This window comes from Dermacentor silvarum, chromosome 9, assembly GCF_013339745.2.
Source record: "Dermacentor silvarum isolate Dsil-2018 chromosome 9, BIME_Dsil_1.4, whole genome shotgun sequence".
Classification (NCBI taxonomy): Eukaryota; Metazoa; Arthropoda; class Arachnida; order Ixodida; family Ixodidae; genus Dermacentor; species Dermacentor silvarum.
The window spans coordinates 159957856-159971750 of record NC_051162.1 but is presented as its reverse complement, the minus strand read 5'-3'; the positions used below and the strand labels follow the sequence as shown (position 1 = coordinate 159971750).

General features: G+C 46.3%; 1 protein-coding gene across 1 annotated transcript in view; it reads right to left on the bottom strand.

The window, feature by feature from the left end:
* Window positions 1-232: 232 nt before the first annotated feature.
* Window positions 233-13895, bottom strand: part of LOC119464030 (E3 ubiquitin-protein ligase UBR2-like) — a 72796-nt gene continuing 59133 nt past the window's right edge. The window contains 5 exon segments of the mRNA XM_037724848.2: window positions 233-5338; window positions 9478-9544; window positions 9546-9602; window positions 10886-11108; window positions 11692-11906. Of these exon segments, the coding sequence (XP_037580776.1) occupies window positions 5139-5338; window positions 9478-9544; window positions 9546-9602; window positions 10886-11108; window positions 11692-11906 (762 nt within the window). The 3' untranslated portion in view covers window positions 233-5138.

Below are 13895 nucleotides of genomic sequence, written 5' to 3'. Positions count from 1 at the left end.
GTGAAGTCATGCAGGAAATGAAGTCAGTGTAGCCAGAATTCAAACATGAGCAACGATCATAGTTGCCACTGGAGATTTGTAGTAGCAATGTTTCACGAGAGCAGGCATGTGCAAAATAGATAGGTAACGTCACCACTGGCGGAACCAAAGGGGGAGGAGGGCCTGGGGGCCCACTGCCACCCTCCTGATGGTCCCTGATGAACACATCAGCGATGTCAGAAACAGAGAAAAGTCCCAAACATAGCATTCTTTTATTAAATGCGACCAAAGTCGCTCACACCGTCCTGGACGCACGGAAAATAAAAGCATCCATGCAAACAGTGATCACAAGCACGTATGTTCACAGCGAGTGTGCTCCAACATCCCTCAAGGCACACAAAGAATTAAAAACGGGCCACCTTCCCACCCAAGACCTGTCCGCTGCACACCACCCGGTCTGTACACGCAAACAAAGTGAACTGAGGTGCTTCCAGAGAGAGCAAGACAAACAAGGTGGCACACCCTCAACTCGACACGTATGCAACAGAGCCTTTCTCTCATTTGCCTTTTCTTGAGAATTTGCAATGCTGGCAGGAGTGAACGGCGTAGAGCAAAGAAAAAAAAACACTTTGATATGAACGTTCTCAGATGTCTATCCAGGAGTCGTGCGACATCTCATAGTGGCATTCTAGGAAATTCACAGCAGCTGATCAGACAGGCTGTGCAAGTGGGCCCTTGCAAGCCTACATGGCTTGGCCTGGTGAAAAGGTGTGACACTGAGTTGAGATGCACCCTTAAATTTTTAGCCCCCTACTGTGAGTAATCCTGTCACACAGCAGTAATTGTGTGCATTTTCTATCTTTACTAAGTACTTTCCAATTAGAAGGACAATGCGTGTAGCATTCCCGATATAGAAGAAAGTACTAGAAATTCAGTCCCAAATAAATGCACTTTCACGTAACAAAATTACACAACAAAAGGTGTATAACCGATCCTAAGAACACACAGTAGTGATCAATGAAATAAAGTTTCACATTATGAATAAAAGACAAATTTTTATGCTGTGACAAACTCACAGGCTTACGGTTAGCCTCAGAAAGACAAATGTACCTGCCTGGGCACTTCATACACGAGATCAGCGCACACTGCAAGACAATGTCGCTAAAAGGTGCCCGAAACAATACAAGAACGCCTGGTAATGAACACAATGAACATCATCAGAACCTAAAATTTTAAGTGCAATGTGTCTAAAGCAAAAAAGAAAAATACACTCTGCAACCTATCTATCCAAGTCACCTAATGCAATCAAGATGCATGAAAACCACAATACTTGTCCAGTCTGCCTCTACGTGCATGTGCTCGCTGTTCCACAGCACTTCAGCAAGAAACACATGCAGGTTATGGCTTTCAATGAGGACTTTTTGACTTGAAATTACCCAGAACTCCAGATAACCTTTCGTTATCTTCAAAACTGCCCTTGCATAACAGTAGGACAGGCTTATTTTATTAGTTGCCTAAATTACCTACATTGAGCTCATTTAGAACATGGGCCAGCTTGAGATCCATTACAGCTAATAGAATGAATGAAGAAGGGACACTATATGAAAATATTAAGCCAAGCTAGATCAATAGATTCTTTGTCCAGAAGTCTACACAGTGGAATCTTGTCGATATGATCCTCACGGGAACCGGAAAATAAAGCGTACCATCCGAAAATCGTATAATCCAACGTATTATCCAACCAAATCGTATTATCGGGGGAAAAAAAAATGTATTATGCAGAATCCTATCAACGAGATTCCACTGTAGTCGGCTTGTGTGCCAATATTTCACTTCAGTGCGTAAAATATTGCTACCGAAGGTCCCGTTGCTGGTCCTCAACTTGAGCCGCCCGCGCCAAGACGGACGAGTTGACGTCACCTCCACGTGACCTCCCTCAATAGCGCTCTCCATGAATCAGTCGGTGCTAATGTCGCAGGAGAGCTATTATAGTCTACAACAAGTGTCACCACTCCAATTTTCCATTTTCATCATTTTCTCGCTCACGAAAGCTCCGTTGTTGCTAGGAATGACAAATTTGTTTGTTATTACCAGAAGCCTTATCTCGAAATCTAGCTCGACTTAATATTTCCATTTAGTGTTCGTTTATTAACCACCTCACAATGAAGGTACAGCATCCTCAACTGAGGGTCAACTTTTACAAAGATGTTCCAAATCGCAGCTTTTCAATGCATGGGCAAAGACTAAGAAGTAATTTGCCTCACGGCATCAAAATCGATCCACATAAGAGTTTTTTTCTGCCCGAACCAGTCTGCCAAGCCACTGTTCAAGCAATTCTTTCAAAATTCATGAGATTCGTTATTGCAGCAAGCCTGTTCGAATGTTTTGAGAACTAACCCATGTCTTATAAGGCAACAACTGCCAAGCCCAAATAATGGAGTTTTAGAAACAGTTGCCTTGCATACCCAGAAACCCCCAATTTCTTTGTACACATTTTAAGCTCCTTTGTACTTCTTGCATTCTTTTGTACACCAAGCCAATAGGAAGATTTAAAAATAGTGCCCCCAGGCAGCCTTGCCTACCCAACACCCCATGGCCTGCTTGTGTTCTTTTATACTCTTTTTGCATTCTTACTTTTTTGCGTTATATTTTGTACACCCGGTGGTTTCCATTCCATAACTTTGGCTGCACAGAACCTAAAACTCACTAATTGCACTCCCAAAGTTTAGGATGCCTATTTCTGAAACTCCCTAACGGCTGGTCACCTCAGGCCCTTCAACCAAAAAGGTAAAAGTGAGCATTCAAAACCACAATAAAAAAAAAACTGTACAAATTTTGAGCACCGGAAGTTGTTCAGAGCATATAGAAAAGCACTGATCACCTCAAAGTTAGGAAAATTTGAAATATATATATATATATATATTCAAAATGACTTCGAAAACAAGAACACACTAGAGTAAATGAGAGAAGATACCACATCACAAGTGTGCTATGCTACGAATGAAACCATTTCAACCAGGAGCATTATGTGAGCACACATTTCAATAAAGTGGAATAAAACATTACCAGTTTCTGAAAAGGTAAGTGCAGCTGCTGGAGATACAGTACACATAAAGGAAAACTCCAACATGCATTACTGCCTTGCATCACCTTAGCCACATAATAAACCGAATTTTAGCGTATTCAATAATACTGCTGAATTTATTCTGCCACATGGTTATAGCATCTGCAATGCGATTCAATGAACCACAAAACTTCCTGTTATTCCCATCACATTATGCAACAAACTCAGGACAATTAAAATATGAGCGGCATCTTTAAATAGCAGTGAACTGCACATCGTTCAAAAGCCTTACTACAAACAAACATCATCACTTCCGCTGATATATATAACTGACAACATAACTAGAAGGGGCGGTACTGCAGGAATCTTGAGCTCTCCATGAACAGTTAAGATACATACCGAATCCTACAATTACAAAAATGGTTGACAGAACTTCCTGTCCTGTAGCATTTTATACAACCTACTAAATTGTTGTAAATGTGATTGCGAAGATGACAATTTACCAATACAACGCAAGGATTATTCTCGGCAAAATTGCTGCACATTCGAGTGTTTTGACTGAAAACTCGAGATGCAACACCAAACCAAGAAACGAAACCCAATACACGAAAGGCCAACCAAACCACATGCCAGCTTACCCGCTCTGTTACAAGTGGCAGCTATGTAGGTCACTTCAGCCCCAAGACGCTGCTAGGCACGTTCAACCGAAAGTTATATTTTATCCATAAAGGCCTAACCATATTCTAACCAGCAGGCCCTGCCTGCTGCTTCGTGCATGGGGCACATTCATTTTTTGCCAACCTATTCTGATACAACAAAATAAAGCCTTTCTGGGACACCTGCAGCCACATCAGCAAAACTAAAGAGCAACCACTAAAACAAGTGGCACACCGGAACACTCAGGCACAACTGCCCGAATAAGTGTTTGAAGTCATTCCCTCGCATGGCCTATTGACCTTGCCACCAGTGCTTCGAGAGCTGGTAGATGCTTACTTTTACGCAGCTGCCTTCCAGCCGCCACTAGCCAGGAGAACAAAAAATGGTGATGTCAACTCCGCTGAACAAGCAAGGAGCTGGCTATTAAAGCAGCACTGAATTAGCTGTCCTACTCAAGACATCAAAACTTGTGGCCGGCATCACCAAGCAGCTTGTAGCACTGTGTGGGCATCATGCTGAACAGCAATGCCATGCTCTACACAAGCCCACCTGAAAAGGCAATTGTTCTGGTAGCGAATTGTCTAAATGCAGTAGTTTCCTGGATTTTTCTAGGCACTGGGGCTTTCTATTACTTCTTCAAGGGCTGCCAAAAGTTGAGGCCTTAGAACTCATGGCTCATTAACTAGCACAGGCACCATCGCCAGTAAAAGCATGCCCCTCCCGCATTGCTCTCATTTACAAAGATGCTCTTGCGTTTAGTTACCTTCCACACCAACAGCCCAGCTGCAGGAATAACTGAACTGTTTGCTTTCCAGCACAAGGGCCCGTCTTGCGTAGCGCACATCAGGGCGAACACCCCGTGTTCTCACCTTTCCACCACGAGCAGTCTGTCCCTTATTCCAACAAAGCATGCACTTCCTCCAGGCAAAAGGACCCAACACAACTGTAGAAAGTCCTGAATGGCACTCAAGTACCCGCTCACATTTTTCACAGGATCAGTCTCGCATCAAAGAAGTCCCAGGGGAAATTGGGAACCTTGTTTACCAGTCTTAGTACAAAGAGACCACTCGGACAAACGAGACGTCCAAGTGCCGAGGGCAACTCTCACTCTCTCCGAGCTTGCCACGACATCGGTACATAGCGGGCTCCGTTCAGGCTTTGTTCGTGCAACATGGCTGCACGCGGGCAATAACCACCAGACGAGACATCCAAGTGCACATGACCCTGCTCCGCACACACTGGAGGAGTGCAGGGCCACGAACCACATCCCTGCCCACGCAGAGAACAATGTGTTCGCACAGGGCAGTGATGTGGGGCACCACTCGGCAGGAATTCACGAATTCAGTTCCAATGTGGCTACAAGCTCGCACAAGCACATTTCCTATTCTTACAGACATCCTTCACACGGCACCGGCACTGCGCCACCACTTTTGTAGATTCACATGAGGGCCCAGTTCGTTGACGAAAGACCTGTTGACTGCTCAAGAGCGTGCGCCACCTGCTCAGGTATGCCGTGCGAGAGCCACAGGTGCTGCAGCTGCTCGTAGCGCCGTGGACACAGGTGCAATGGGTTGCCGCGCATCAGGCCTGCGTCGGTCTCGCCGTATTCGTCAACGTATGGGGGCGGAAGGTAGCAACCTGGGAGAAAAAATGCCACGCAGAATCCGTGTAATGAGGGTTGCACCATGGTAACATGGAGTACAGTAGATTTCCATTAATTCGTCTCCGGTAAATTTAAATTTTCATTTAATTAATCCCGACCGAAGGTACTGGCGAGCGTCCATACATTCCTAAGGGCGCAAGCCTCCACTATTTCGATTTCAAAATTGGCCTTCACCGAATAACTCGAACTTGACTGGCCAGCTTCGCCGCAATACAGCCCTGTTATGCGGTGAAGCATACACAATTTATTGTGGTGAAGCATGCCATGAATGGAAAGTGGCCACTGTCGCGGGACATAGTAAGTGTTCCTTAATTATACAGGCGTGCACGCGCAGTCTCTGGTCACAGTATGTGCACTTTGATGCCTAATAACCACACTGGCAGGCATTCAGAGCTGTTTCTGACGTCGTGGAGATTTGAGCCCTCATTTCGACCGCCATGCGTGTCCCGTATGCGAGACCTTTGACGGGGCCTAGCATGTGTTCCTTAACTATACGCACGAGCACATGCTCTGCACCGGGAAGTGGAGAAAACCCATCTGTGTTTCGGAAAAGCTAGCAGAAAGATTAAAAAAGAAGGCTCAGAAAGTCGAGCGGATGTTTAAAGTCAACAAGAGAGCGGGGGTCTATCTAAAACTCTGAAGGCCGTCCAGTTAACTTACCATATCTACTCAATGTAACGCAACCACAACTGTAACGTGAGGGTTGACTTTCCTGTCACGCAAATAAAAAAAAATGAAACCGTGAATGTAGCACGAGATAAACGAAAAAAGAAATCGCTTTTTTTCAAGAAATTGCAATTCAGAAATGAGTTTTTTTTTCACTCATCGTCGTCTAAGGAGAAGGCAGACCTTTCCTTGGACGGTATTCTCGGGCAATCGCTTTCAGAGGTAGTTTTACTGTCGCGAAATTTCGCGCGACTTGGCACCAAACGCATCCCTGACAAGTGTTTCTGGCACTGTGCCAAGCTCACTATCAGTACCAAGAGCGCTGTCGGCCATATACTTCGCGGGGTTTGGTACCGGGACGAGCAGAGTCTCGCGAAAGCGAAACTATCGCCGAAAGTGATCACCCAAGAACCAAGTCATCTTCCGTGCAGCGGAGCTCGTTTCAGATTCGTCACTTCTTAAAGACCATACAATGATTTCAATTGGGGGCAGTACCAGGCCCCTACGAGGTCCACGGATCGAGCGCTTTCGACCAGCCTCGTAATTAAAGATGGCCTCCCGCTGGTCCCACCAACCACAAATTGTCGAGCCATTCCCAGCTCCTCAACCATCAAAATTTCGCATCTCTCGAAGGGAGCTTCACTCTGAACACGCTGCGTTACCATAATACCACAAATGAATAGAGTTGAAGCGTGAAAGGCCACAAGGTATTGCAGCACCGTACAGTTAACGAACCATTTTTCAGGCCCCCTAGGGGCCATGAAAACGTCCGGGAAAAATGAATGCATGCCTTTCACTGACCCCAAGGGCTCAAATTGCTGCAGGCATGTGCGAAACTGCTCTGAAGGCCTGCCAGTACACTTACTAAGCGTATACAGTGGAATCTCGATGATACGAATCTCACGGGGTCATGAAAAATATTCATATTAGCCGAAATTCATATCATCAAAACGCAATTAAACTAGGCAAATGCCTAGTTTTAATTGTTTAGTTAGTTTTAATCAGATCACGAAAATCACGAGAAAAAAATCTATTTTTGAAAACCACGTGTTTCAGTATCTCCAACGCCTAATCTACGCTGCATCAAAATGGTTAGGCTGAAAACGCACTACAAGTGCCCGAAAAAGATTAATTCGTCAGTGCACAGAGTCAGAAAACAGCTTTAAATCGCACAAAATCACCGCAGTTCACGGAGACATATCTCTTATTTCCCGCCACCGAGCGCTGCCATCTTGGTATCGTTCGAAAGCTCAAGGTTTCGCCGTTCCGCTTCTTAATTCATCCGTAGTCGCCATCTTGTAACAAACGCAAAAAACAAAAACAACAGAAGCGCGGGTCTGCGAAAGGTAGTCACACGGGCCCTCCGATGAAAGCGGGCCTCCGATTGGCTGCCGTGCTGAAAGGCGTCTCTCCATTGGTTGCTGCTGTGACAGGGGCAAGATTGCAACTGCAGTTGTCTGCTTCGTAAACCACGCCGGCGTCTTCACTTGACACGCAGAATTCGGATTACTGAGAGCTCCCAGGTTAGTGATGGATCGTCGCTCGGAGAAGAAATTTTGGACGATGCACGCCTTCGGAATACGGAAGCGCAAGCCTCCTATACGGCAAGAAAAATACGGCGATTAGCGGGAGAAGCGGAGGTGCACCCGACTGAACGTGCAGCGCTACCTTGCACCGTGGATTACGTGCTGCGCTATCTTGCACCATGTGACTCCGGCAGCGAAACAGACAATCGCCCTGTGCTATCGGCACCGATAACGTAGTCGACGGAAGACGCGCCAACGGAGGCTCCTGTGCCTCGGCGTACGGCCGCGCGAATCAGCCGAGATCGTATCTCGGTAGACATAGCTCGCTGCGACTAGGCAAAATGGCGCAAACACAAAGAAGCGGCCCGAAGCACAGCAGCCACTCCGTCTGGCCGATGGCACGCGGAAAAGGAGGAAAAGCACAAAAGCAACAAAAGCGCCACCGCTTCAAACTCTTCACACCCAGTCGCGGCCCCCGTGCTGTCCGGCGCCTGCGTCCGCGCCTCCGCACCAAAAGAGAAAGGGAGAAAGCACGTGACTGCGCGCTGTTCTCTTTCGCGGCCGTCGGTGGAGCGGCGTTTATTCGTATCAACCGACGCGGGTCGAACATCGATTCATAACAACCGTTCTCTAGCACGTTGCAAAGTAATGGGGCTCGGCCGGGACCACAGAAAAATTCGTATCATCCGGAAATTCGTATTAGCCGTGATCGTATCATTGAGATTCCACTGTAGTAGCTCGTACTGTGATAGGAGGAGGCAGGCGCACGCGTGTGTAATTGAGGAATACATACCGTGTCCCGCGACAATTGCCCCTTCCCCACTCTTGATATGCTTCACTGCAATACTTCGCGTATGCTTCACTGCAATACTTTGCATATGCTTCACTGCATAACACTGCTGTATTGAGGCAAAGCTGACTTTCGGGAACCTGCATTATGCAACGCACCGTGCTTTCAGAGTTTCCAAAAGATTAGCGAGGATTACAAAGGTGGAGTAAGCGCCATTGCTAACAGCGGCGAATTGTTTCAATGAAAAACACGACACCAAACAGAAAGAAGCTTGGTAGCAAACATCGAAGTATTTAGTCCTAGCGCTGCCGCGGTGGTGGCTACGGTTGCCAGCGGATCTGCGTGTGAGAGCACCGGTTCGAGGAGGCAAGATAATCGAAATGGCGGCGGTGGTGGCATCATTAATGCCGTTTCGGACCTGCAGTCATTGCAAAAAGTGCGGAAAATCAGATGGTGAAAGTTTTCTGCATCCAAAATTTCGGGCGTTTTTAACACTGACTCTATGGGATACGTAGCGATGCCGTGAAGGCGTCCGAATTATTGGACGTGTCCGGAAAATCCGTCGTTGACTGTAACACCAGCCACAAATACAGCGAAAATGGCGTCGATTTAACAGAAAACAAGTTCTGACTTCAATCGATATGTCTATAGATTGGATCAAGAAGTAATGGTACAGGAGGCCAATGTAATGCTAAAAACCGTGGGATTTAGAATATTTGTTTTAAAATGGTCAATTATGCCGTTATTTGAATGTAACGCGATGGTCGAGTTCAAGCAACGCACATTATGAAAAAAAAATCTTGTTACGATCCAGTAAATACGGTATTAGGCGTCTCAGTGCCCATATTGTAACAAGAGAGGGGTGCATGTGCGTGTGTAAATTAAGGAACACATGCTACGTCTTGCAACAGTGGCACCTTTCCCCACTTGGTATGCTTCACCACATAACACAACTGTATTGTGGCGAAGCTAACTTTAAATGCCAATATTGTCAAGTAAATCAACAGTGTGTTTCGATGTTTTTTTTCTTCCATTTGTTTAATTCGACCCGGCAGATAATTCGGCCAGTATCGTCAGTAGTTCAACTTTACTACTACCACCACAAAGGACGAGGCGCCCTCATCAGACCCACCTTTGGTGCGACCCACCAGGAGTAGCACCTTGCAGTCCCGCACTCGGAGAAAGAGCCCCGTGCCTGCTACCGCAGGTGGTGACGTGCAGGTTGCATGCACCTAGCCGGTCCCCACCCACCTCCACCTGAAAAACAAGGATTTCTTTCTCCACAACTCTGGCCCGCACAACTGTTGCACAATGTGAAAAACAAAAGCGGTACTCAACACACTGCACTCGGTTTATAATGCCTGCTACCCTAGTCCCAGGTTCTAGCTCAGAAACAATGGGGTCCATCCCAATTTTATTAAATTTGCACAACACGCTTCATCCAGATACTTCATAATCTACATAGGTTTCCACAGCATCCAATATATGCGCATGTTTTGCACTGTCCTGCTTGCCAGTGGAAGCATTGAACTTCTGCTGATGCAGCTTTTTTCAAAACTACCAACAGAATCATTGAATGATTGATTTGTGGGGCCACCATAGTGGAGGGCTCTGGATTTATTTTGACCACCTGGTGTTCTTTAATGTACACCTAAATCTAAGCGAAAGAATGCTTTTGCATATCGCCCCTATCAAAATGTGGCAACTGTGGCCAGGAATAAAATCTGCGGCCTTAGTGTTCGGCAGCCGAACACTATAGCCACTGAGCCCAACTGCTGGTAGAACTTACAGGCATCCATCACAGTCGATTCTAAATATGATTGCATCCACAAAGCTTCCTTGTAAAAAAACGTCTGACATGTTGCAACATGCAATACCATAAAGATGTAGCAACGCTGCAGTCAGTTTCACTACAAGCAATACATACTGCCCTGACTGGTGCACGATGCACATGAATGAGCCTCTGGGCATAAAAAGAGCAATTATGACGAATTCTGAGAGCAAGATTTCTGCCAAAAGGAAAGACGAGCACTTTAAGAAGATCCCACGAGTCTACTGTCAGTTCCAATGAGGGTGGAATGCAAGAACAGTTGTGCCATTTATTTGCATGTCAAAGAACCCCAGGGATGAATGTTCGTGGAATTCCTTGCGGGAAAGCTAGCTTTATAGTTAGGACAACAGCACAGTGTCTCTGCTGCAATAAAGGCACATCCAGAGCATATGCCGGTAAACTGCCTTGCGTGAAAGCTAGCTTTACAATAGATGGCTTGCACTGACGTCATTGTAGCCGCCATGTTGGTGCACAGACACGATGATAAGCTGGGTCCGTAACGTCACGTGAAAGCTTTCAATAAGATGGATTGGACTGAAGTGCTCGTAGTCGCCATTTTGGTGCCCCAAAACGGTGATAAGATGGGTGCGTAACGTCACGCGAAAGCTATCAATTAGGAAAACGGCAGTGTTTCTCCTAAAATACGAACATGTCGACCAATGAAAAATGGCTGAATTGCAGTGATGCATTGCTGCAGTGCGCCACTCACTTGGCAGCAGTAGCTCTGAGAGCAGAGGATGCGGCCGCAGATGAGGCACAGGGTGGGCGACCGCGAGTCGTCCCCGTCCGAGTTGGGGCAGCGGAAGAGAGACGCCTCGTTGATAAGCTCGCTGAAGTCACTGGGCAGCTCCACCAGCCGGTTGGGCTGCACGGGGTGCCGCAGGAGACGCGGGGAGCGTAGTTGCACACGCACCTGCGGATGTGATGCCCACCTGGAAGAACAGACAAGAGTGGGTGTGAGCAGAGTTCAGAGAACTGTGTGTGGGGCCACAGGCCAGACCAGTATCCATGCATTCACAATAACAAAAACTTGTTTATTTCTGCAGCAGAAGACTCTCAACGGACATCATAAGCTTGTCAAGAACGAATTTTTCTTTGCGATGCCCACTGTCTGCTGCAGTATTGCGTGCAGTGGTCTCCGAAATACACGCAGAGATGTCAAGAGCTTAAGAGACAGCATGGCACACAAAACCTCACGCAATTTGCCAAATGCCAATGCTAAACAAGAGACACTGGTTCACACATCTGGCTTCTAACTGCACATTGGCGCAGGGGGATGAGTTCGACTCCCAGTGGCAGTGTGGTGGTTTTACATGTGCCCAAATGCGCACGGAGTTTGAGGAGACTTATCACTCAATGGCAGGAATTAATGTGCATGCATGCAATGCATGTGTGCACAAGTGTGCCAGAACGGACGCAGACACTTGGGGCAATCTGGCATGTGGCAAACTGCATCTGGATGTGTCACCTCTCCCGGGAATAGATTCGGCACAGGCATTCGCCACACTCGCTCACCCTATCGCCAGCTGCCGCAGCAGTGGGGGTGCCAGGACACTGGACAGGTCGGTCGGCACAGACAGGAACTCGCAAAGCGCCCCCCAGGTGTCGCCACCGGCCAGGCACAAGGCATCGGGGGGTGGCCGGCTACTCAGGAAGTGCAGGAAAATAGCACTGCACCGCAGGAACGGGCGCAGGCCCTCGTGCACCGCCTCCACAAATGGTGCACCTAACTGCAAAATCAAATTAAATGGGGTGATAGGGCTTAACATCCCAAAGCAATACATATGGATTAGGATAGAAACAGTACTTGGAGGGCTCCGGATTAATTTTGACTACCTGAGACTAACGTGTACGTAAATTTAAGTACACAAGCGTTCCCGCAGTCCACACCCATCAAAATGTAGCTGCCACCACGGGCGGGGATCGAAGGCACAACCTTGCACTCAGAAGCCGGAGGCCATAGCCACTAATCCGTCACGGCGGGCAGCCCCTGAGAGATGCCGACATGGAAAGAAGTTCGCCTCCACTGTGAGATCAAAGCAATGAGCTGGCATAATTGGCTGGCGCATCTATACAGGCTATCTTTATGCAGAACAGACTGCACAACCTGGCGCAACCACAAGGCACATGCCTAGGTTCGTTGTCGTCATAAATGGGGAATCGCAGCCACAGAATTCGGGATCGGGATAATGTAACAATTCTTTGCCAATGCCAACCCTTTTTGCGATTCAGTCAGTGGTCAGAGCGGCGCTCTGCCTGCATTATCAAGATGATCAGCTGGCACTGAACGGTGGATACGAGTGCCATAGAATCAAGCGAAACGAATCACTACATTGATATCACTATTTTTCACTAGCTGTTTCAATTTTCAATGATATCGCAGCTGCAAACAAAATATCCAAGGTATTTATGCAGTTGAGATTATAAGGTATCCGGAGTCGCCGTGACAGTTTTCTAGATAAGGGGCGAAAAACACGAAGCTGACACTGTGACAGGGAAACATTTAAACTTAACCGTTATTTCTAGATAAGTGTTTACTGTACTATGGTGCATTTGCCCAATAACTTATACTGCATTCAAAGCAATATTCATATCATAAAAATTATAAATCCACGACAGCTTTTTTTTTCTTTTTTATTGCAAACAAAAAATTCACGGTGCAATCGGGATATGCAATTAAAACTGCTTTCATGGCATTTGTATGCTTCACTGCATAACACGGATGTCTTGCGGCAAAGGTGACTTTAGGAAACCGGCCACCATAGTGCAACACAAATTAACCCTTGCCCATTTTCTTGGTAAAACAATGGGTGCGCACTAGATTTCTACTTTGTTCAGGAGCTTTAATGTTATCTCTACATTACTTTTCTACTTTGGACACATGGAAAGTGGGCGCGCGTTTCGTTGTGGGGCGTGTTTAATTCAACCATGCCAGATAATTCAATCAATTTCGGCGGTCCCATCAGGGTCAAATTAATAAAAGTCGACTGTATAACTGTTTCAGTCAAACCAAGATTTAACATATTATTCGATTATGAGGCGGTCAACGATTATCAGGCAAGCTTGTAGTTGAAAGACCCAAGAAACAAAAACTTCAGTATACGCACTAGTATTATAAGGCAACGTACAGCAGCCAACAAATTAATCAGACTTGGCGCGAATATCCCCAGGTACTAAATTACAGTTGACTCCAGATAAACAAAATGCAATTAGACGGAAATTTCAGATAAAAGAAAAAATGGTATCAACTTTGGTTAGCTGTCTATAGGCACAATGTCTATAAACTTGAGTTTATTGCTATATTTATAATAAACTCATATTTTCCTGAACTTCGGTTAAACGGAACTTTGATAAAAACTGCCACCTAAGTCACTGACATTATGGAACAGGAAAAGATCGAAACCACGTCAAATTGCACTGCTATAATTGCACAGAAAATTCAATTCATCAGGCGATTGCGGGCCAGTTAATGCCAAATTAAAGATGTCGAAGTTGCAACTGTCTCCAACCTGAGGACTTCACTGGGCAAGTAAGAATCCCTGAAGAAGAAGAGATAACTAGGGAGTACACAGTGAATCTTTCAGCCACGCTGCCACTACTCCTTCGTTCACACCTCCATGAATAAGAGACCTCAGGTGATGCCCTTGTTACCTGCTCCGAGGAGACAGTTGAAAATATTGTCGAAGAGCATGATTCTAACGATGAAAAGATGCAAAACA